General features: G+C 32.2%; 1 protein-coding gene across 2 annotated transcripts in view; it reads right to left on the reverse strand.

Moving 5' to 3' along the window:
• Positions 1 to 377: 377 nt before the first annotated feature.
• LOC143046131 (uncharacterized) overlaps positions 378 to 25330 on the reverse strand; it is a 47700-nt gene continuing 22747 nt past the window's right edge. For both annotated transcript variants that reach the window (XM_076219132.1, XM_076219133.1), the window contains 17 exons: positions 24520 to 24752; positions 20365 to 20518; positions 19055 to 19233; positions 16721 to 16864; positions 16196 to 16364; positions 15687 to 15822; positions 10634 to 10755; positions 10327 to 10466; positions 9440 to 9587; positions 8649 to 8852; positions 7903 to 8106; positions 6091 to 6840; positions 5556 to 5768; positions 4674 to 4769; positions 3432 to 3760; positions 2373 to 2574; positions 378 to 1277 (listed from right to left, as the gene is read on the reverse strand). In XM_076219132.1, coding sequence (XP_076075247.1) covers positions 1000 to 1277; positions 2373 to 2574; positions 3432 to 3760; positions 4674 to 4769; positions 5556 to 5768; positions 6091 to 6840; positions 7903 to 8106; positions 8649 to 8852; positions 9440 to 9587; positions 10327 to 10466; positions 10634 to 10755; positions 15687 to 15822; positions 16196 to 16364; positions 16721 to 16864; positions 19055 to 19233; positions 20365 to 20518; positions 24520 to 24752 — 3701 coding nt within the window. In that variant the 3' untranslated portion in view covers positions 378 to 999. The remainder of the gene's footprint in view (positions 1278 to 2372; positions 2575 to 3431; positions 3761 to 4673; positions 4770 to 5555; positions 5769 to 6090; positions 6841 to 7902; positions 8107 to 8648; positions 8853 to 9439; positions 9588 to 10326; positions 10467 to 10633; positions 10756 to 15686; positions 15823 to 16195; positions 16365 to 16720; positions 16865 to 19054; positions 19234 to 20364; positions 20519 to 24519; positions 24753 to 25330) is intronic.

The following is a 25330-nucleotide window of genomic DNA, read 5'->3' on the forward strand; positions in this document are numbered from 1 at the left end:
TCAAATGGCAAAATCAAAAGCTCAAACACCAGTGGCGGATCCAGAACTTTTTGTAAGGGGGGGGGGGGGGCGATAACTGACCTAGAGGGGTCCTCTCCAGTCACGCTTCAGTGATTTCCTATATAATCAACAAAACATTTCCCACGAAAGGGAGGCTCAGGCCCCAGCCCCCCCCCCCCCCCCGCCCCCGGATCATCCTATGAACACATCAAACGAATGGATAACAACTATCATAAAAACGATTGCTTGCGTAGTGCTGATAAGGTTTTTTTTACCGATATTCAACAAACTTAAATAACTTTGCAGTATAAGTTATATTTAACAGATACATTGACAGGTATCATTATGACTGACACGAAACATTGACCAGAAACAAGACAAGTGATAAATAACGAAGAAGAACAAAGGGGAAGATATGATAACAGCCATAATGTAGCCACTGAAAAAGCAAAAACAATATTACTTATTCGATGTCTGTAAAATTTATGTATTCCTTTCGCATGAATAAACTAGTTACTTTAATCTGGAATCTTCTTTAGTGCAGGCAGGTTATTTGTAATGCCATCCATCATCTTGAAATTTGAGTATTTGACGAAAACACTTTTCTGAGCAAACTAAACATGATAAACATGAACAAGAGATTTACCCAAACAGATATTGTAAACACATTTTAAAACAGTTTTGTAAAAACACATTTTAAGATAAATCTCTTGCTTTTATCTAAATATTCAAAGTGAGATCTCAAAATGCGACTATTTTCACAGTTATTTCTATATTTGAGCTAATTGTAAGAAGTTTGAAGCTCTTATGCCAATTTAACCACATTCATCAATCTGAAATATGATGGTTCGTAGATTTATAATACTTTTTGATTAAGAATTAAGGTGCAAAGACGTGGACTTATCATACCTTTTCCTTTCCCTTCTAAATTATTTTTTTATTAGAATGACCATATCACATTTTAGATATTGAACATAAGATGAATACAAGCTGCATCTGTTACACAGAAATATCATCACTTATTGAAGAATACGCCCCATTGTGGTCAACAGCTCGTACCAAAAAGAACAGATTGAGGTTTGATTTACTTTTCAGTTTCTCAGTAAGCAGTATATTGATAAAAGTGTTTTTTGTTTCCTGCCACTGGATGACATCAGCGCCACCTTGTGTAGTTCCAACAGATACTTCATATACCAGACTGCCAGCGTTAATAAAACAGTCACTCCAGTTGATTATTATTTCATCGTCCTTTTTTACTGTAGAAAGTTTACACCCATCTGTTTTAAAGACAAATATGATATATAGATTAGTAAACAATAGTTTTCAATAATAAACAAGTAAAAAAAAAATAATAATAAAAAAAAAACATTTACCGCGAAATTTTCCAAAGCATATAAATTAATCATCGATCTTTAGAAGGCTTTATGTTGATAATCCTTAGTTTTTCTGTGTAGCTTATTTTGACTGATGGTTTTTATGAATGTCAATTTACTCTGATAGGCTTTTGTTTCCACTGATGGTGTTGATACACCATTCCCCACTCTGTTTTTACTTATTTACATATTTGTTTAATCCGTGATTTTATTTTATTTTTTACCATATTTAAGCACAATATATGGTGTCTTCTTTTTTTTTTGTACAACACACTATGATTTTCTTGAGCATAACACATGTTTCTTGATTACCTGAAATTAGGTGTATTGTCACTTTGATAATACACCACATATCCGTTTTCAGGTATGCATGTAATCAAGTGATGAATTTAAAACTTCTCATTAAAAATTAAAATTAGATTTAAATCACGCAAATTCCTTAATACTGGCTTTCGACTTTTAGTCCACTGGCAGCTGTACTGAGCCAGCGGTAGTAAAAATACAAATCCTATGATGTTTTTTTTTTATATTATTATTTCATGTATTAGAAAGAACATTAAGGCGCAGAATTCTAGTCAAGCGCGTTTTCTTGTAAAACATGATGTAAATTGAAAACGAGTTTAAAATGGAAGATATTAAGATGCTTCTTACAAAATAAGTACTGTGCAATACTCAGTTATTTATTTGATCACGAAATATCATACTTAGTAAAGAATCGCTCTGATTCACGGTCAAATGACAAAATTATGTCTATGAGCTGATAAACAAAACACTGTCAGCCAATCAGAAGACGCGTTACATCCAAAATTAAATTATATTTAATTGCAATTGGAAAATTGACATTTCAACAGACAGTCTGTATGGTACTGATGGAGCAAGCCTACCGGTCTTCATGTTCATAAGAAACAAAATTCTCCAGAAAAAGAAAACAAAATCTCTAGCGAAGTTCTCTAATTTTCTTTTCAGACAGTGCCCTGTCACTCACCCACATATACTTACCAACAACAGTAGGGGTTGATGTGTTTACTGTAATATTTGTGTAAATTTTACTACTCCGGATATACATAGCATTCATAGCAGCTATACTAGCAGTATAAGAGGTATCGGGCAGATGTAAGCCAGTCATCACCATGTAAGATACTTGTTTGTTGATGTCCAAAATGGAGTTCTTTAAATGAATACTTTCGCCATCAAACTGTACCTACAATTTTATTAAGGTTATTGAAATTGTGTATTACTGTTGCTTATTCATAAAAAGTTTACAAAACTAGAATTAAAGACATATACTTTTACCTATCAGAAACTTTTGTTCTGATTCTAAAATTTTAAAATGATAAATTGATAGATTGTTGGATATTTAAAATCCAGTGGCAAATTTTTCATGCATTTTAAGGACATGAACAAAAAACAATAAATTCAATAGGTTGGTCTTTACTCGAATCCGTCCGGGAAGAAGTAGGGAAAAATTGGACTGCAACTGGAAAATTGGGGTATAGCGGATAGGAACATAAATTTAGCATTCCAACAGGCCACATACGGATCCCTTAGAGTTGTTGCGAGGGTTCCTAACGTGTAGAGAACGTAAAACAATCTCTACGCGAAGCATCCTATATTACATCCCCGTTCTGACCGAACGTGACTGCGTACTTTTCCATCACACAAAACCAAAACATTCATTTTCAACAAGGATTTTACAAGGATATCAGAAGAAGACCCAGAGTGACCATATATCGATTGCCCAGTCTACTTTGAGATTAAAATAAATAAAGCCTAATTTGACACCCTTACAATACTAAAGCACTTTCACATATAATGATTAAAACATTATAAACTCTTGAGAGCTTTTCACCGAATATAAATAACACATACATAACATTCAAACATAAACTTTTCTTAGTCAAAAATGTCTATAGTATATATACTCTAGCAATAAAATACATGTTTAATCTTTTTTTTTATGAAGTAAGATATACATTAATCGGATCCTACTTGATTTTAACCACCCTTACATTTTCCAATCTATGATAATGTGTTGCATTAACTGAGTGCGATACTTACAACAAAAGACATGATACCAAACTGGTCTGCGAATCCTGACCATTTTATCCTCACAGAAGTTTTGTCTCCTTGATAATAATCACCAGGACTATATTCCGTGAGTGATTGAGGAATGATCGTTATCACAGCATGGTCACTAGAGGGAGGAATATCAGAGATTGTAACACCATCTGACGTAGCAGTAGAATATAAGCCTGCTTTATTGTGGCACCTAACAGTAGTGTATACTGTCTTCTGTGATATGATATACTCAACAAACGAAATGGAGGCAGATTTGACGTCTGTTGTCTTTGTAAACGGTTGAAGTTCGTTTCCATACGGCTGAAGACCTAAGCATTTAAAAAAAGAAAAACTGAATATTAATTTCATGACTGATACTAAAACTATGAATTAAATGACAGTAAATGTACTTGCTGTGCCTTTCAGTGATTAAATTATCTGAAGAAAATCAATGCACTAGTTGTTAACACTCTGTCGACACAGTTACATAAATTAAATAGCAAATTCAATTTTCATTCTTTTTTTCTATTACGATAGACAGGGATCTTTTTAATATCTAACTAACATGTTTTCGTCTTGAATATGCGTTTAACTTGACACTGGACATTAAACAGCCGTTCAGCCAACCTAATGACGAAGATGTCACCAGATGACTTTGAACAATGATTCAAACTCAAACTGTATACATTTGTGTATAGTCAAAAAAAAAAGGTCAGTATATGACAAATTTATTGTTAAAACCTTCCATAGTAAAATATAAACGGCCTACATTAGGTCTATTGTATGTATGTAATGTGCTATTTCATTACAACCATTCACAAAAATTCATATACCTTGATCAGTGTTGATTTAGGAATTCTTCCAAACATATGTTAGACATATAAAGAAATAAAAAAATGAAAACAACACGTTTAATAATTTCTTTCGTCCGAAGCGCTTTTCTGGATTTACCTTCATCAAGAACGCTCAAAGTCAATCATTTGAAATACGAAGATTATACAGATAACATGTTTTGCAACTTCATGTAAGAACTCATCAATGATACCAGGGATATAATTAATGGCAATAAAGCTTAATTAGAAACCGACTTTTAAGCTGTGCTACGAACAAATTTCAGAAGCTACATGTATTTTGCTAGGAACTTGAATAAAGATATGGTATCGGTAAAGACTGTCAAGGAAAACTACCCTGCAGTTTGATCAATGACATCATTCAGTCTACTCTTCTAAATACTATACTTACCTATAGACCATTCACAATAATCAATATCTGATTCAGGATCAATTACATCCCAGTTAGCTGATATAATGTTAGATGTTTGTCCATCAATATCTACACCTACAATTTATTACAAAAGTTGCATTGAAATTTTAGTCCTACATTTTTTATTTTTTATTTAAAGATACCTTATTGGTTAAGGTAAAACATGTAAAGAAATTCCATTATTTTGTTAATAAACAAACAAAACAAAAGGAGAATAAAACAGATTCCTAGAGATAATGGATGCTCAAAATTGATTAGTGCTCTGTTCAGCATACTATATTTGTCTTTCTATCAAAATTCTCTATGGAATTTATCTTCAGCTGGATCAATAACAGGTAAAGTACACAGCTCAATAAATTTTTGACATTTATAATTGCTCTGATTCCTTGTTTGGGTGTTGAATTCAACTAGTGAACACTAGTCCGATAACTCTGCGTGTGCACGAGAGTATCCTCAGTATTTCACTCATGCATAACTTGATTCTTTGCAGGGTTTTTGGCTTGTGTTTTGTTTCATTTAGAATTGATGAAATAGGTTTTTTTTATCGTTACATTTTTTGGGAAACATTTTGCGATTAATAGTTTTAAATAAAATCAGTCTTCGCCATTTTTATGGCGTTTATCAATATTTGTTCTTTTTTTTGTTATATTATTTTCTAATTTCGGCTTATGATATTTGATGAATATTTTCACTGTTTGCTGATGGAATTCAATCAAAATTTTCAATGTACGAAATCGTTCACGAAATAGACAAGTGGTATGTAAAGTTTAAGATTTTGTTTTTATGGAACTTATTATTTATCATCAACCCAAAGTATATACTTGGGGTTATTAAAACACTTGTGTAATTGATCGCACTTACCTACTCCATCATGTACCTGGTTAATGACCGGTGGTGTATTATCAATATCTACTCCAGCTGAATAAGCTTTAGCTTGTAAACCAGCAGCATTGATAGCTACTACTGTGACATGAACTTGTGATGAATGAGCCAATGTAATGTTGTAATTGTAACCAAAGTTATTAACACCAACACTCTGAAAATGCTGCATTTCTGCATTGCCTCTTGTATTTCCTAACATAAAGAAAGAAATATTACAACAACAAGAATTTGGAAGGTTTGATCGAATTAATCAACCTTAACATAAAATAAAAGCTTGCAAAAACAAAATTCGGAAATAAAATAGTAGACGCTTACTCTGTAGACTTACACTGTGTGTTTTTCCCTCTAGTTGTGTCCCCTTAATTCATTAATGAAGTTTGATCATCTGTAAACCACTGTTGCCTCTTACGTTATATCATATCACTAGTTGTCATTTAGATTCTAGTGTAATTAGATGCAATTACTATTTATTTGAATGCATTAATTAGAATCAATAATAACTATATATACACACCAATAGCCCAAAGATATTCAGTTATCGGACTTCCGAAATCCACAAAATTCCACGAAGCATGTATAGATGACCAGCGATGCAGACCGACTGTATGTACCTGTACTGGTGTTTCACAAGCACTGTTTGGATGTACTTCGACGGCCTGAACCTTTACATTATCAACTAGGAAACCAATGTTTCTGTTGAGATTGCTTATTATCAAATCAGAACTGTTTGTATTTGGTGTGAAGTAAAATGTATGAAGGTGCCATACTATTTCACTTTGATTTTCTTTTGTAAAAATGTGGAATACATATTCCTTGTGGCCAAACTTGACGGATCCTTCTATATTAGAAATGACAGCTGTATTGATATGCGGATGACTAGTTACAAATGATAACTTATATAAATTTCCTGATGAAAGCTGTTGTATATTTTGTTGCATTGTTCCTTTCAAATAGATGAAAGATCGTCCATCATGAGCGGTGTCAACATCTGATTTAATAGTTACTAAGCAACCAACTTTACTCCATGACAACGGTTGGTAACAATTATCATTATCACACAGGTTATTGACTGAAATATCATCAGTGTCCATAAAACAGCCATGTGTTTCCTCAAATGAAGGATTTGTTATAAAGTTATCTGCAGCATGTGAAAACATGATCGGTACGGGTGGTGTTGTATCTACAGTTACCCCATTAGACGGAGTTGTATCGGAGGTATGACCGACTCCGTCAGTAGCTATAACTTTGCTGTAAATTATTTGACCTTCAAATAAAACAAATTCGTATCAATTTTGTTTATGTTGATAAATAAAAGATTACGTTATGCCCACTTTACCAATGTCGTTTGAATGTAATCATGACGACAAATTTTTTTCAACTGTATGAAAAAGGATAAATTGAAGAAAATCATTGTTTTAAAGGTACACGCCAATCAAATTTTTCGATGGTGCTTTCCATAGTATGTCGCATCGGTTGAATTGTTTTCATATTCTAATATTAATGCTAAAATAATGTTGTCGTTTTTTTTTTGTTTTTTTTTTGCACTTCAGTGTTCCTGTTGTTCCGTTGTTTTCCTCTATTAGTTGATATGTTTCCTGGTACCTTTGATAATTATTTCCGTAGTTTTTTTCGATGTAAGACTTTAAAACAGCGGTATACTACTGTTGCCATTATTTGAGAGTTAATTCTTGAATGCTTCGGACTAGTCTAATCATACCAGAAGTAGCTTTATATTTAAATGTATGTCAAGATGACACCAAAGTTGATTTGATGTTTCTTGTATACAAAATGTACGACTATTTTACTGGTGAGTTTGAAAAACAAACACAACACCCTGAGATACAATATGAACCACGTGTTGTTAAAAAAGTTATGTATGTTTTAAGGGGCCCTAATCCGTTTTTTTTTTTTTTTTTTTGTTATAGTTAATAGAAAGGATTGTACACATACGGGGAAAAGTTGCCAAATGAATATATATATCCGAAAATTGAAAACTAGTTGACACAGATATATAATCTGCTATTATGAGATATATAATAGAAAAAAAACATTTATACCTCACCTTTGAGGGTTGTGTTTGGACATTTACAAAAAATGGACGCATGAAATCATTCAAAGTGTTGTTAATTTTTGTTTTTAAAGCTATAAACCTAAAGTTTATGAACAGTTGAAATTATGTTCAAACGTGTGTTACATAATATGATGTATGCCAAATTGAACAGTCACTGTTTTGATTTATAAGTTTTTATCAGTTCAATCAGATAAGCATCAACCTGTCCTTCTCAACTAGTGGTGTTATAACATCAAAAGTAAATTATTTCCATACCATTATTTAAATGATTCTGTAAGCTTGTTGAAACTGATGTATGCATTCCAATAGTTTTCCATGGTACAATGTCACAATCCTTATCATTCCGATTTGTACCTACACACCAGGTATACTTAATGATACCCGATTCTGTATCTGTAAATCCGTGCCATGATGCTGATGCTATGTCAGACTTATTTTGGTACTTGATATCATTGAGACCTATATATTAAAGTAAGAAGTAATTTAATATCTACAAGATATGCAAACGTGTTAATTTCAAAACTAATATCAATATTTATGGAAGCAAATTTTGGAACATACGGACGTATTAATGTATGGACGGACAATGGTAAAACTAAATGCAACCTTGGAACATACGGACGTATAGATGTATGGACGGACAATGGTTAAACTAAACGCATACTCCACTACGGCGGGAGCATTATGTTTTACACTTGTTCGTCTATACGTCCGTACGTAAGTTGTCTAACTTTAGTTTGCCTAAACAAATGTTTTGAATCTTATGTACACAACAAAACACTGTTCAAGTTTGAAATTTGGTTGTGTAATTTTTAGCGTGCTAGAGTTATACAGATTTACAAATGGAAAATTGTTTAACTATTATTTTCCGTTCACTAACTTAAGTTTGCCTTATTCAAATGATCTAAAACTCATACACAATGTTTGTTACCACATGATTTTGTGGAAAACAAAACAAATATTATTACAAAAAAGCCAAAACAATCTATACAAATTCTAACCTAAGCCATCATATACAATCCCAAATATGGGTGAATTACTGTCGACCATTATTCCATCTGATGACACGACCGTTTGAAGGCCTGAAAAGGTATATGCGACGACATTACTGTAATAAACAATGCCTGGACTCATTGTTAGTCGACTTATATTGACAGCATTAACTGACGAATCAATGTCGAGATTTACTTTGTGTAGATCAGCCCCTGAAATTCAAGAAATATATATATTTAGAGTAGGCACCATTTGAGCGTTTGTGGTTTAAGTGGTTTATAGTGTTGTGCGGCATTTTTGACAATCCCTTTTATTCTTTATATTCATTCATATAACTGTACGCTATATCAATTGATTTACAATAATGTTCAAAACTGAAGAATGAATTATAATATGTGATGTTAAAGCTATTACATCTATATATATCCAACATATGAGTCTTTATAAAAAAATACACACCAAGTGACTTGATTTATTGCGCTCCAATTAGTACGTTTGTCTTCAATCCAGTCATCTCGAATTGGAAAAAAAACATCTTTATCTGAATGACATTCATGATAAAAACTATTTGGTTCTTATTTCATTTATCATTTCTTTTTTTTTTTTACATATCATCTGCAATGCACATGATGCAGATACTATTCAATATGAAATTGTGACGTGTGGTCTTCCGGCTGTTTAGTGATTTTATAACGAACGTATGTACATTTAATCCATTTTCTTCAATTTTTAGTTAAACAATGTTCTATCGTTCATGTCAAATTCTACGTCTGATACTAACGGAAATGGTAAAATTTACCTCCTTTGAAAGTGCTGATGTAAAGATTAAACTTTTGTACGCTTCCAACTTTAGCCATAAAAACATTTTTCCATACCACAGTATATAAAGAGCCAGGTAAGATGAAATCGACGTCATTTTTCCAAAATGATGGAAGCTTTTCGACAACCTAAAAGCAAATAAATTACATTAACTTTTACGAAAACAATTATATTAATGAAATCAAATCCTTTCCCTATTAAAGATACAAGAATTTGGCTATTGTATTTTTATCCCTTTTGGTCAAATAATTCTTTATGTGATATTAAATTATTTTTGGCTTTTTTTAATTTGAATTTTTGACGTTCCTGATGTAAGATGAAAGTAAATCCTGGAAAGCGCGTCGAATTCATACAATTTATAAAGTGTCTTTATGATAAGATCCTCGTCCTACCGTATAAAAGAACTCATGTGAGAAAATCTATACTAGTTCAAACGAAATGATGAACACTAAAACGATAAAGACGCCTACTTTGGTAAGGAACTTCCAAAATGCGACAGGGTTAGTATTTATTATTTCATCAGTGTTTATTTTCCCAACGTTGGTCTATAAATATATATTTTTACATATATATATCTATCGAAACAAAACTTTTGATAAATATAGAAATTCTACACAAAGGTTTTTTACAGGATGCATTAAGGCTTTACTTATAAAGGGCCCAAACAAATTACTAGTGTAAAACCATTCAAACGGGAAAACGAACGGTCTAATCTTAAAACAAACACGAAAAACGAGAAACACTTATGAACCACATCAATAAATGACAACTACTAAACATTACATTCCTGACTAAGCACAGGTGCAAACAGTTGCAGCGGGTTCAAATCTTCAAATTTGCAAATGATATATAATATATATTATTTACCGCAGCACCTCTCTGAGTATTCACGTGGATTTCTTCTGCCTGGACAGTAACTCCGTTTGATTTAAATATTGCATATGTATTGCTACTATACCAAACTCGTACAAAAACAGAATAAGTCAATAACTCGGTGAGCTCGTGGCCTGCAATTAAAATTTGTAAAATTATATGGCATGATGAAGTAAAAATTCTTCAATTTGTTTTTTTAACATTTCAGAGATTTTAAATTTGATGTCTACTTAAAGGTTATCACATTGGTCCAGTTAATAACTTATTTAGATTTTTATTTGTTATTTTATATAAAACAAACCTCGTTTTAAGGAGTATGTAGCCTCCCTGTTCTGACCGGAATGATGCCATAATGGATCCTTAGAAGCATCAATAACACCTTCAGGTAAATCTTGTGTAGTTAAACCAACGCTCCATTCATACCTGGAAAGCCATTTGTGATTCCATTAGTTAGTAGTATAGTAATTAAATATTCTAAATAGAAAAAAAAAAGGAAAAGATGCAAACATCATCAACAATATGACATGCAAATTATGTCCTTCATAAAACAATTCCAATGAATATTAAAAGGTAGACAATTTTTATTGACTGAACACTATATTTCACATCCTCTTGACATCTCAAATATTACTTTTTGTCAACCTTAATTACCATAAACTGTGACTTGTATGGCAATGCTTTTTTCTCTTTGTAACAGTCTATCAAAATGCTTAAACTATTAAAAGTTGTAACAAACTGTCCAATGGACCAACAACTACCTATTTGTTTTGAAAACGTTTAGATCAAGTCTTTATGTTAGGAAGTTTTACTGAAGAAATAATCTATACATGGGCGTATTGTTATGCGTTTACTTTTCTACATTGGCTAGAGGTATAGGGGGAGGGTTGAGATCTCACAAACATGTTTAACCCCGCCGCATTTTTGCGCCTGTCCCAAGTTAGGAGCCTCTGGCCTTTGTTAGTCTTGTATTATTTTAATTTTAGTTTCTTGTGTACAATTTGGAAATTAGTATGGCGTTCATTATCACTGAACTAGTATATATTTGTTTAGAGGCCAGCTGAAGGACGCCTCCGGGTGCGGGAATTTCTCGCTACATTGAAGACCTGTTGGTGACCTTCTGCTGTTGTTTTTTTCTATGGTCGGGTTGTTGTCTCTTTGGCACATTCCCCATTTCCATTCTCAATTTTATTTTTTACAGAGTTTGTCTTTAGTGCCGTGTGGAGGCAGTAGAGTGCCTCCCCGTGCTTCAGGTTTATGCTCTTATAATATACTAGATTATGGAGTGTGTGTCCGAGCGAGAACTGCTCTAGTTCATTACTTTAGGAATATTTATCTAAAAGTAGTATTTCAATATTCAGCCCCATTCTACTATTTAGTCAGCTATCAGTCCTACCCTGATATACCCTATCTTTTTCGGGTAATTAATACTGATACCGTTTGACATTTTTAGCCGAACAGATTTATCAATTTTACATAACTCAAATTATTGTATGCTGGTTCATATTCTGGACGCCAGTCTTTGCTCCTTTATAATATAATTCACTACCAAAAAACAATTATGAAGCTTAGAAATGGAAAAATATTAAATACTAAAATTGTTCAAAGGGTATCTACACGTCTCAATCTTCAAAATCGGTTATCTAAAAATACTACCATCGCTAACATTTTTAACAATAAAAATCGTGGTTACCCTTCTATCGATAAGTGTCATGCCAAAAAATGACTTACATGTCCCCGTCTTTCCACCAACAATACGGTAAGGTCCACGTTTAATGGTCGCACATTTTCTTTGAATTTTGAAACTGACATAACTTGAAAAACAAACAGTATTATTTATTTACTCACATGAAACAAACCGGGATGTGGTATTCAGTACGTAGGAGAAACTGGACGATATTTATCTAAACGCACACAAGAACATCTGTATCGTTTTAAAAGACCCAATAAATTCAAAAGTATCATTTACCAACACCTTAAGAAGCACAACCATCCTTTTAAATATTTAGCAGTTCAACCTTTAGAAGTAGTAAATAAGCAGCCTGGTGAATCTCATTCAAAGTTTGTACGATCACGGAAAATAATTGAATTAAATTGGATTAAAAAATTACAAACAGTCTACCCTCTCAGTCTTAATGATAATATCATGGGAATTGGTAATATATCTAGAACCGATTCCGTTAACATTTTGGATATAGTTTCTAAAACTGTTCGTAAAAACCGTTCTCACGGCCGTAGAACAAATCGGAATCAAAGAAAATTTCGGACTAATTATACCAATATTTCGGACCTAATTTCTATTTCAAAAAACAACGGAAGACATTATCTGTTAACAAAACTCTGTTCATTACCGGTTAATAAGTTAAATAAAATTTTGGAGGATTGCAACACAATTTCATATAGCAGTCCTAAGTATGAAATTGTTCAAATTATTATGGCATATTGTTATTCCAAACTATTTCCCAAAATTGGTCGCCCTGAAGATCATAAAAAGCATTTTATTAAAATAAAGTATGTCAATAAAGGTTTTGATTTTGTAAATATTGCCGGTATATTTAACGACCATTCTGTTAAAGAACAAATTCCTGGATATTTTGACAATACTGAGCTACCTCTTATTTGTTATGTTTACAAGAAATCTACCCGGAAATTTGTGTTTAATTATAGTCAACTGTGTAAAGATGTTAATATCAGTGAAAATACACCTACTTCATGTAATTGTAGTACCTCCGAATATATTTATGGACCCATTTCCCATGTTATAACAGGAGATCTTAACATCGTTCAAGACCGAGAGTTAAAATCATTCCTCAGTAATGGACCTAAATATCGTCCCCCGTCAATTATTAATTGGAATGAGTGTCGTAATATCATTCACGACTCACTCCATACTTACTGTATGAAATGGATAAAACGGGAAAAAGCTGACAAAAAATCTTTGGACTCTTTTTTTAATTCAGTAATGAAGATAGTTGATATACGTATTCAACATTTTACTATTAACAATAACCACAAAAAACCTATTTCTCGTATCAAACATAAACTAAAAGAACTAGCCATGAAATTTGTTTTTGTCCCGGCCGATAAAGCTGCTAATAACATTATTATTGTTTGACGTAAATTTAACATTGAGGTTCTGAAAAAAGAAATCACCAATTCACCAACATTCCAACTGACTCCATTTTCAGAAAACGACATCTGTAACAAACATAAACTTTTAGCTACCGCTTTACAAGCAGAGCCAAATACAATGAAAGTCCCAACTATGTACTGGCTTCCGAAGCTACACAAAACACCTTACAAATATAGATTTATTTCGTCTTCAAGCCATTGTTCCACTACTAAATTGTCTATTCTTCTTACCAGCACACTTGGTACAATTAAAAATCTGATAATAAATTATTCAAATAAGGCCTTCGAAAATAGTGGAATTAATTACTTTTGGAGTGTCAAGAACTCGTTGGAAGTACTTGATAAATTGCATGCTTATATTGGTGATTTTGAATCTGTTCAAAGTTTTGATTTTTCTACCCTGTATACCACATTGCCTCACATTCTCATTAAGAAAAAATTCACACACCTAATTAAATGGGCATTTAAAAAGTCAGAATGTGAATATATATGTTCAAACTCTTTTAGGTCATTTTTTAGTAGCAATAAACAAAAAAACTATGTCAATTGGACATGCTTTGATACTATATATGCCCTTGAATTTTTACTAAATAACATTTTTGTTCGCTTTGGGAATTCCGTATATCGTCAGATTATCGGAATTCCAATGGGGACTAACCGTGCACCACTTATTGCGGACCTGTTTTTGTATTGCTATGAGTTACAATTTATGACAAAAATAAGCAAAGACCCATCGAAACAACATCTGATAAACAAATTTAATAATACCTGTAGATATTTGGATGATATTTTGGCTCTCAATAATGACGACTTCAGTATGTATATTAAAGAAATTTATCCTGTTGAACTTACTTTAAATAAAGCTAATACTAACAATGACCACTGTCCTTTCCTCGATCTTGATATCTATATCACTAACGGAAAGCTGAATACTAAAATTTATGATAAAAGAGATGATTTTTCATTTCCTATCGTTAATTATCCATTTTTAGATGGTGACGTTCCCTTGTCACCATCTTACGTTGTTTATATATCTCAACTTGTACGATTCGCTCGTGTATGTAACAATGTTTTAGATTTTAACGAGAGAAATTTATGTATTACTGAAAAAATATTACACCAGGGTTTTCGATATCACAAACTAGTCAAAACATTTACTAAATTTTATCATCGGTATAAGGACATCATTCGTAAATATAGCTCAACATGCAGACTTCTTATACGTTCAGGTATTTCACATCCAATTTTTTATGAAATATTCTTTATAAAGCACAAAGGTGTCAGTATTCACCTCAAAAAACAAAACCTTTGAATAGACTTATTAAGAAGGGATATAGTTACGATACTGTTGTCAGGTCATTAAAGATTGCATATTTTGGCGTTAATATTGATTCACTTATAGAGTCTTTGCATCAGAACTAAACACATTTATTCAAAAACCAGTTGTTGGCATGACACGGAATATGTTCTTCTCATATATGTTATGATGGTATGATACTAAACCCCTAACGGGAAGGATTGTGCCTGATGTTCATATAATGAAATCATAATCTTTCAGTCAGTTTAATTGAAGTCTGGAGCTGGCATGTCAGTTAACTGCTAGTAGTCTGTTGTTATTTATGTATTATTGTCATTTTGTTTATTTTCTTTGGTTACATCTTCTGACATCAGACTCGGACATCTCTTGGACTGAATTTTAATGGGCGTATTGTTATGCGTTTACTTTTCTACATTGGCTAGAGGTATAGGGGGAGGGTTGAGATCTCACAAACATGTTTAACCCCGCCGCATTTTTGCGCCTGTCCCAAGTCAGGAGCCTCTGGCCTTTGTTAGTCTTGTATTATTTTAATTTTAGTTTCTTGTGTACAATTTGGAAATTAGTATGGCGTTCATTATCACTGAACTAGTATATATTTGTTTAGGGGCCAGCTGAAGGACGCCTCCGGGTGCAGGAATTTCTCGCTACATTGAAGACCTGTTGGTGACCTTCTGCTGTTGTTTTTTTCTATGGTCGGGTTGTTGTCTCTTTGGCACATTTCCCATTTCCATTCTCAATTTTATGTACTACCAAAATATATTTAGAATTCACTGTGTTTCACAAAATGCGACATTAGAACTAAATATAAGAAACTCGAACAATTTTAGAAAACTCACACCAAATAATTTTGCATATATGAATTGAGACTATTGGTACCCTTTATATCAAGTTTTAAAAATTAGCCTACCAAAGTGGAGATAATCCTTGCTGTTTACTTATTTTCCATTTTGCCGATAGAAAGGTATTCGAAGGTGTAAACTCTACATCCGTGTCATCAGAAAGATCAATGATATCAGATATTGCAATTAATGTATTTCTGTTATCTATAATAGAAGGATTACCGATAAATTCAAAAGAATAATTACAATATGATTTATATATATATATATTTTATCAACAGGCTTCCTAAAGTGTTTTTTTTTTTTTATTATTGAAATAATAACTATTCTAGTATTGATATCAGATATACCATTCATTATATAACTTATGCCTATAGTATAACACAAATTGTAAAAACATTCAACAAAGACTTGCTAGACTCTATGTCTCTACTCACTCTGGACTCAAATTGATTTTTAGGTTGACGAATGGTATATACTACTGTCAATTGCTGAAAACTGTTAATCATTTGATAATATTTTAATAGAATTGCTGCCATACCTAACATGTAATGTCTATTACATTGTAATGCTATACCTGTGGTCACATCAGCACATACATCTCCGTTCAGATGACATCGTTTATATTTTGGCGAACAAATACAATGACCAAGGCAAGTCAAAGCCGTGCAGCGTCTAATTAGATCTAAGTAACTCCCAGGAATAAGTTGAAACTTGTAATGTATCATCGAACTTCTTAATCCAACCTGTATATTAAATAATGGATTTCAATAAGTCAGAAATGTTTTCTTTCTTGCATAGAACAAAACCATAATGACAACTTCATCTTATCAAAAAACAGTTATCTACCCTTCTTAAATTAGCAATTTGCAACAAAAAATGATTTAGTAATATTAATGTTGACTTCACTGTGGCGTGAATTATCAAACATTTAAAAACAATAATCATTTTTTTTTAAATTATTTTGAATAATAAAGTACTGACCAGAGCAAAGATTCCGTTATGTTCACGTTGTTAGCATTATTTGTGCCATTATATCTTCAATCCCATTATTTATCTTTTACCAAGCGATGTCAGTGCTATTGTCAAATGTATGTATTACCTTATTTACTGCCCAAACGCTGATAAAAACATGGTCGTAATTCTTCTTTAGCTGAGTGGAAACTACAAAGGATTGCATAGGGCCTTCATCCAAATACCGAATACCGGAATCGTTATGATGAAATTCCATTGGCGAACCTGGGACCTGAAACCATTGAACATCAGCAACGTAAGTCTTTTTATTTACTTTTTTACTATAATTAATATATAATTTTGAGTGCTTATTTATAATGATTAATATGGTGCAAAAAAATAATGTTCGAATCATTTAAATCTATTTTATTACTTTCTATTTGTTGATGAGTATCCTATAGTTCTTTGATATCTGTTTATAGACCATGGCGAGATGTCACCGTTTAGTACTTGAAACAAATTTAAATTTAGGCAACAGTAGTTGACTGAAGTTATATCTCATGAATCAATATAAAAGATACAAGATATTAAGATACAAATAAAAGTAAAAGATACACAAAATGATGGAATCTCATGGACTGAAAAAAAGGAGTGAAACTAGTGCGTGGAAAGATTTAGCGTCGTAAACGTCCCCTGCTATGATTGTAACCTGAAACCGGAGCCGTCTAGGTCCACGGTAGAGACCTGGGTAGTAATTTTTATAGAATAACGGTTATGTTTTGATTGTTGTTATCTGATCTGGAGCATTGTTTGTTTTACATACACATTTGAATCAAAAGTTTGTCTTTGATATTTATTTAAGGAATGACTGTAATATTTTTTCTGTCTATGAAGAAATAACATAAAAAATGTGGTGCACACTGAATAACGCGCGTAGGCAGTACAAATATTACAGTCATTTCTTATAACTTAATTCTATTTTCATTTTAAACCGGAGTAAATCATGAAAAAACGTTGATAGTGTCACGGTCACATGACAAAATTATGTCCATGGGCTGATAAACAAAACGACGTCAGCCAATCAGAAGACACGTTACACCCAAAATTAAATTATTCCAAAATGTAGGACATTTCATTGTTGTTGTTATTCCTTTCAGGCTTTCAAACTTATCGTTGTTGTTCTTTGTTTAAACTTCCGAATGCAAGTTAACAGTAGGTAAATAATGTAATTGAATAATACAAAAATGTACATGGCAAATGCAATATCCAGTTGACAACTCATCTTATTAAATATTGGACTGATTTAATATAAATCCGATTTTACTTCTCTGTGAAAAGCAAAAAGTTCAACCGTTCTACAGTCACTGAGACATAAAATTTAAAATATAAAGTTCAACAACCTTTTGTGATTCGTTTCCAATAAATTGAAATTCTTGCACATTCTTACAATATATACTAAAATCTTGCATAATATAAAAGTTCTAGCTGGGAAAGCTGTAGGAGGAGGTAGCCTGACAACCAATTTACCATATATGGGACGAAGGAACAGATCGACGTGAGGCAGAAGGAAGTACACATAGACGAAATGACAGTTGTTGAAAAAGATGCCCCGAATAACTGAAATTTTATAACAGTTTGTTAAGTTGTATTATCTGGGTTAACTCATCATAGAAACCAGACTCAAAATTCTTTTTACGCCAGATTCGAGTTTCGTTAACAAAATTACTTAGCTGAAGAGTAGCTATTGTAGATAATTCATAATAACTGACGTAGGTCATATATTTTCGTGACGTTTACATAGGAAGTATAATGCACGTTTATAATGCCGTTTTCACTGTTAAAAGAAAGATAACTATCATTATCTTACGAACACATTATTGGCTAATTAACCTTTTGTGTAAAAAGAAATATCACAAAATTACTAAACCCCTAGGAAAATTCAAATAGGAAAGTCCCTTAAAAAATGTAAATTATAATGTTGCTTGATGTAGTGAACAATGAAAAAATTGATTTTCATGTAGTGGATATATTAATTTGGTTCACGACAGAGCTAAAACGACAGTGATTATTTGAGAAAGTTAGACTATGTAGCCATCAACCTGTTTGTAATTTTGATAAAAAACATATTTTAATCTCATTTGTCTCTTTATGTAGACTTATTGAAAATGATGTAGATTAAATTACCCTTCCAGAGCACATGAGATCATGAGATGATGGGGTTTGTGTTGCTTAGTCTTTGGTTTTCTATGTTTGTCTTTTGTACTTTTATTTGTCTGTTTTTCTTTTTCTTTTTTAGCGTTGTCAGTTTTCGATCTATGAGTTTGACTGTCTCTTTGGTATCTTTCACTCCTACTTTAAAGAATAAATATGACCGCATTTATCACTTATAAGTTGCAACTCTGTCATATAGAAGTGCAAATGTGAATATACTTCGTACGTACACCTTTTCTATTTAGAGTTTATATTTTCTTTCATTGTCTACCTTGTTTAAATCAAAAGCCATAAATTCACTACCAACAGATACGTAATATTTGTCGATGCCAGAATGGAGGTCATTAAATCCAAGCAAAGCAACATTTATGCGATATTCTGACCAAGACATTGAACCAATTGTATGACGTTGAAGGTTTGCAGCATGATGTGTACTAACAGCGAACATACCTTTATAAAAGATAAATACAGTATTATTCATTTACATAAAACTGAAAAATTGTACAGAACAATTAGTTGAAAAAAATTAATAAACTATCAGTTGTTGAGTAATGTTTGGTAGTAATACACATAACTAAATTGTCATTCAAATGTTGAAGGTAAAATATATTAAGTACATTTCAAATGTTAACATGTATATATGAAAGTGCGATAGTGCATTTAAAAAAGGCCGTTAGTTTTCTCGTTTGAATTGTTTTACATTGTCTTATCGGGGCCTATTATAGCTTATCAATCCACCATTTTCTACATTAGAAAATGCCTGTACCAAGTCAGGAATATGACAGTTGTTATCCATTCGTTTGATGTGTTTGGACTTTTGATTTTGCCTTTTGATTTTGGATTTTCTTTTTTGAATTTTCCTCGGAGTTCAGTATTTTTGTGTTTTTACTTTTTACTATGCGGTATGGGCTTTGCTCATTGTTAAAGGCCGTACGGTGACCTATAGTTGTTAATGTCTGTGTTATTTTGGTCTTTTGTGGACATAGTTGTCTCATTCGCAATCATACTACATCTTCTTTTTTTATATGTACGTCCTTGTTTAGAAAGCCAAAATACCTTTTTTTTATTAATTGCAAAATCATTGACAGCAGTAGTTAGAAGATTAAAAACGTTGTAAAACCATTTGAGTTCACTTTTGTTGTAAACATGAGAAAAAAACGCTTAAGATAACGACCGAAGTGTTTGTCCTTAACTACCTTCATAAGGACCATTAAACCCAAAAAGATTAAACCAAAAGATGTTTTAATACCAAAAAAGATTGTTATTGCCTGACGAAGGATATAAATGTATATCAGTATACTTTTCATCAAATTCAGTTGTATTACTTGTCTGCAACCCCTTTACTTTTGGTATGTATAAACTATAATATAGGAGTGGAGTCTCTCTTTTTCAATGATAAAAACAGATTTATCTAGTCTTTGTATACATTAATGCAGATAATATACTTTTCATAGAAGTTTCATATAGAATGTTATGTAGCTGCAAGAAATCATGTTGTGTTTACCTTTTGTGGCATTGAGTATATTCGGATTGAACAAAAAGATTTTAACATATTTTCACAAAGTATGCGCAAGTACTAACCAGATGTTGGTGGTGTGGTATCTACCATGATACTATCAGATTCACTTTCTGTGCAAATCTTTGCACCATTACATACAATTAATTTAATGTAGTATAAACCACCATCGGGGAAATCGAGACCTGTCAAGGTATATTCTCTTATTATTCCTGCTACCTGTAAAATAGTACAATGACATTTATTAACGTTTAAAGGATGAAATGCAAAAAGTGTTAGATACAGAGTTTTTTATAATATTCTATCCATAAGAATATATCTATCAATGTACATTTCATATTAGCCCATACAACTTTTTAAAAATCAGTACTTTAGCACTGCTTTAAGTAATGGCTCGGATATTGTACAGAGAATAACAGTATCAGACATAATATTCATAATTTTGGAAAAGATGGAGGGCATACCGAACATTCAAAGATGAAAGAATAATTATAGAGTAGTTGACAATAAGCAGATTACAAATGTCTTCGCAAATATAATATGTGGTTATACAAATGTCCAATCGTCATCTAATTTTATGGAGCTGTATGACATCATGCTCACTAAAATACTAATACTTTGGTCTTTTTTGAATAAAAATAACATAGTAATGTTTGCTATGTTTACATCTCGTAAATCTCGTAAATCAAGATAACAAACAAAAACTGAATGTATCACATGAACTTCAAAAGGACCGAGACCGGTATTGTTGACAGGTCCAATGTCTCCTGTCGTGTATGCATCACCCGCCGTGCACTGAAAAGTCAACCATGAAACAGTTGGATATTGACTCTGAATGAAGTACTAAAATGCAAGGATGTTAGAATTCAGGATTATGGAAGGAAGCAGCATAAACACTGCACCTGCTTTCGATAATTGGCGCTCACAACATGTAGTGCTATTCGACAATCTTTACGAGTTTTATTCAGTTGTTTCTTTTTGATTGCAATCTACTTTTATTGTTAAAATCCCAATATAGGCCGGTGAACAAAGTCGGAATTGTGAAATTTTAATCGTCAAAAATGGTATACAGCTATATCATACATCATTAGATTCGGAAATATGTGTACTTTGAGAAATATGGTGCAGTTTTTCAGAAATCATGTTCAAAGGTCATATGTCGTTTTCAAGGAAAAACAAAATTGAATATTAAACTCCAATTCAAATACCCTTTTTACTGTAGAATGATTGAATCTAATTTCTTCCTTATTCAATTTTTCATCAAAAAAGTGGAAACCCATCATCAAATGAGATTTCCAAACACACTTATGCGACTTTACAAAAAGGGGTAGTTTACAGTTTTAGATGATGTATTCTTTTCAAGTAATAAGAACAACGTCCGTCAAAACTTAACAAAATTTATAGAAAAATATGAACAAATATGTATTTATTAATATAACCATCTAGTATACCTCAATGAAAGTGAAAACTTAAGGTTTTTTTTCCATAAACGTTGAATTCGGTACATGCAAAACAGACAACAAAAAGTATTTCAAAACATACTTATAATTGAGTTTTTACAATGTCATGACGATTTCTATGAAATAAATTTGTATTAATAGAAATATAAATCATTTCAAGATAAACTAACAACTTTATGATATATGTTTTATGATAGAATAGCCTTTTATTTGTTTAAAAATTATTCAATCCCAAACTAAGTGACGCAAGATAATATTTTTTTTTCTATGCAGGATAGTTTAACATAGCACTAAGTATACGTAACTTTAATCAGTAATTTAGACCTTAAATGAGTTTTGTAATGTGGGAACGTTATTACGATGTTCTTACCCTTGGCTGGAATACATATGTTCGTCGGTAGAAGGTTTAGCAAATCTCAAATGTCAGTATTGGTACATAGTGTTTACAGAACACGACACAATTCTTAAGCCACGAATCCTATAATAATATTGCGAATATGAATAAACTCATCATAGATACCAGGACTAAATTTAGTATATACGCCAGACGCGCGTTTCGTCTACAAAAGACTCATCAGTGACGCTCGAATCCAAAAAAGTTAAAAAGGCCAAATAAAGTACGAAGTTGAAGAGCATTGAGGACCAAAATTCCTAAAAGTTTTGCCAAACACAGCAAAGGTAATCTATGCCTGAGGTAGAAAAGCCTTAGTATTTCAAAAGATTTAAAAATTTATAAACAGTAAATTTATAAATATAACCATATCAATGACAATTCATGTCAGCACAAAAAGTGCTGACCACTGGGCTTGTGATACCCTCGGGTTAATAAATTTCCACCAGCAGTGGCATCGACCCAGTGGTTGTAAATAAACTCATCATAGATACCAGGACTAAATTTAGTATATACGCCAGACGCGCGTTTCGTCTACAAAAGACTCATCAGTGACGCTCGAATCCCAAAAAGTTAAAAAGGCCAAATATAGTCAACTTCGGACATTTAATGGTTTGTGCATTGCAATAGAGTGGTGGTCAAACATTATTGACAACATATAGCGAGCTTTTATCTAGCATCATTGGACATCGATTTTAAAACACTTTGTCATTGCAAAATACACTTTGACCATATCAATCTATAAATAGGGGACATATAAACGTCTGAAACATCTGAGCACATCTAGGACAAATGACAAAAGAACTCTGTAATGAAAAAAAAACGCCTTATCCTGAGGCTTGCAACTCAAAATATCTCGAAACAAAAGTGAAAAAAAACCATCTCTGATCGACAGTATACACTAGCCATGATCACATGACTGTAGTCTGCGGAATATTTCTGATTGTCGTGGTCGATATGCCCTAAAGTCTGGTCTGTATAATTAATTTGATATCTGAACTAGGGATAACATTTATATCGCACTGCTGAGGTAAAAAAAAAACTTTCTCCTGTGAATACAGTTTTTCTCCCAGTAAAGGTTTGCAGTGGTTGTATGACAAATTAGCATTAGACAGCCTATACTTAAATGTTCTGTTTTAGAGAATGAAATTCCTTGTTTTGATTGTAGTTTTTTTTACAATAGATGCAAGCATATGAAAGAGAGAAGAATATACCAGAGAGACATTAAAGTCATAAGTCGAAAATAAACTGACAACGCCATGGCCAAAAAAAGGAAAACACCCACAGACACACAATAGTACACATAGCACAACCTTTGACAGCCGTGACTACGATTTCTTGAAATGTCCATCTATGAATGAACGAAAGTCACAATCATCTGCAATTTTCGGGTAAATTTCATCATTGCACCAATAAACTGTGTCAAAATACCTCCATTTACTGTAAGTGGTAAAATTAATCTATTCTTCCACTTCAGCATTTAATAAAATAAACACTATTTAAGGGACTAAACTGAATATTTGCTTCTTTGAAATGTTAAAGTAAAGTTTCAACGGACTTTCTAGTTTTGTTATCTTTTGAGGATTTTGTGGGATCCCTATTTCTTAAAAAAACAACTGAAACACTTATTTTGCCTCTTATATAAATAAAACCATACTAACACAACGTTAACAAGAATAACAGACACCCAAATAATTCAACGAAACAATAAAACAGCAACAGAAACAAGTAATATCTAGTCCAAAATATTACAGGAAAACTATGTATACAGCCCAACCATGGACGGGACACAACTATCCGAATTTTTTTTAAGTAAATGATTGAAAAGCAGAGATTTTTGAACGTTTAAAAAAATATCGTTTTAGACAATCTAACCCCATAAAAACATGTGTGCATGAAAAGAAAAATGGCAGTTTTATTACTTAATAGTATATAAGATATAATCCATTCATCAGCGCTTTATTGCATGATGTTGGAATCAGGTAAAACACAAAATGTCCCCGTAAACAATAGTTTTTACCTTCATAATTTGTCATCAAAAGGCTTTTAGGATTATCTTTTTCGCCTGATGCATAGATCAATATGTCTGATGTTTGAATAAAACAAAAAAGAAAGATATTCGAGAGCAGCTTTTGAATTAAAAGCCAAACTGCATGCCACTAATGATGTGAATTTGAAGTCAAATTTGCTGACTAAAAGCTTAAATATAAAAAACTGCACCATACGACTTTTTGACGACCAATCTCAAATTAAAGTAAAATCATTTTTCTAGGACTGTGCCAATTTTTAGCCGTATACCATGAAGTGAAATTAAGTCTTTTAATAATCAACTTTTTCCTATTCTGTCACCGCACTACTAGAACACATACCGTTATAGAAGATGTATTGAATTGTCCATATATGTGTGATGACAATGAAATGTACTGCTTCTGTATATCTGACTGACTGTCTTCAACATTCCACTGAAATCTAAATGCAGATCTTAAAACAGTTGTTCCATCAAAAAATGTACCCAAATGACCCGATAAAGAAGGTTTTTCGACGATGACAGGCGCTGAAATGTCAACTATGAAACCATTGGATATTGATTCCGAATAAAGACCTGAAATGCAAGGATGAAAAGTTAGAATTCATTTACATCAAAGCAAACAGCTATAATTGGCTGATAAGGGGAAAAAATACACAATATTTTATTCTGTGAACCTAATTTTGTTTTAATATAACTGGACATACTGCTTTTATTTTTGAGTTTATATCTCAAATAAGAAGATCATAATGGTTTCTTTACTTCACGAAACTCATGGGACTGTTCAACATACTACCTAAAAATTATGAAATATTGAAAAAGGAAAGGTTGTGTGCTTCCATTTCGTATATCAAACTAGTGGATTTCGTAGTTAATATCTTCATTAATAAGTTTGAGGTCGATAACAAACTTTGGTATCATTAGGTATAAATTGATTCATGATTTGTCTAGAATCAACATGGATATCACTTAAAGTTCAAACGTTTATTTTGCCATGGAAAATATAAGGACGAAATAAAATTATAAACTGATGTATTCATTGAATTGAACGGAGTAAATAACATTACTGATGCACTGAATGCGCTTCTCATATAGCGTTCACGTTTTTAATTTTGGTCCGCTCATGACGGAGGTGGCTTTAAACGAGCACTCTG

Source organism: Mytilus galloprovincialis, chromosome 9 (assembly GCF_965363235.1).
Source record: "Mytilus galloprovincialis chromosome 9, xbMytGall1.hap1.1, whole genome shotgun sequence".
NCBI lineage: Eukaryota > Metazoa > Mollusca > Bivalvia > Mytilida > Mytilidae > Mytilus > Mytilus galloprovincialis.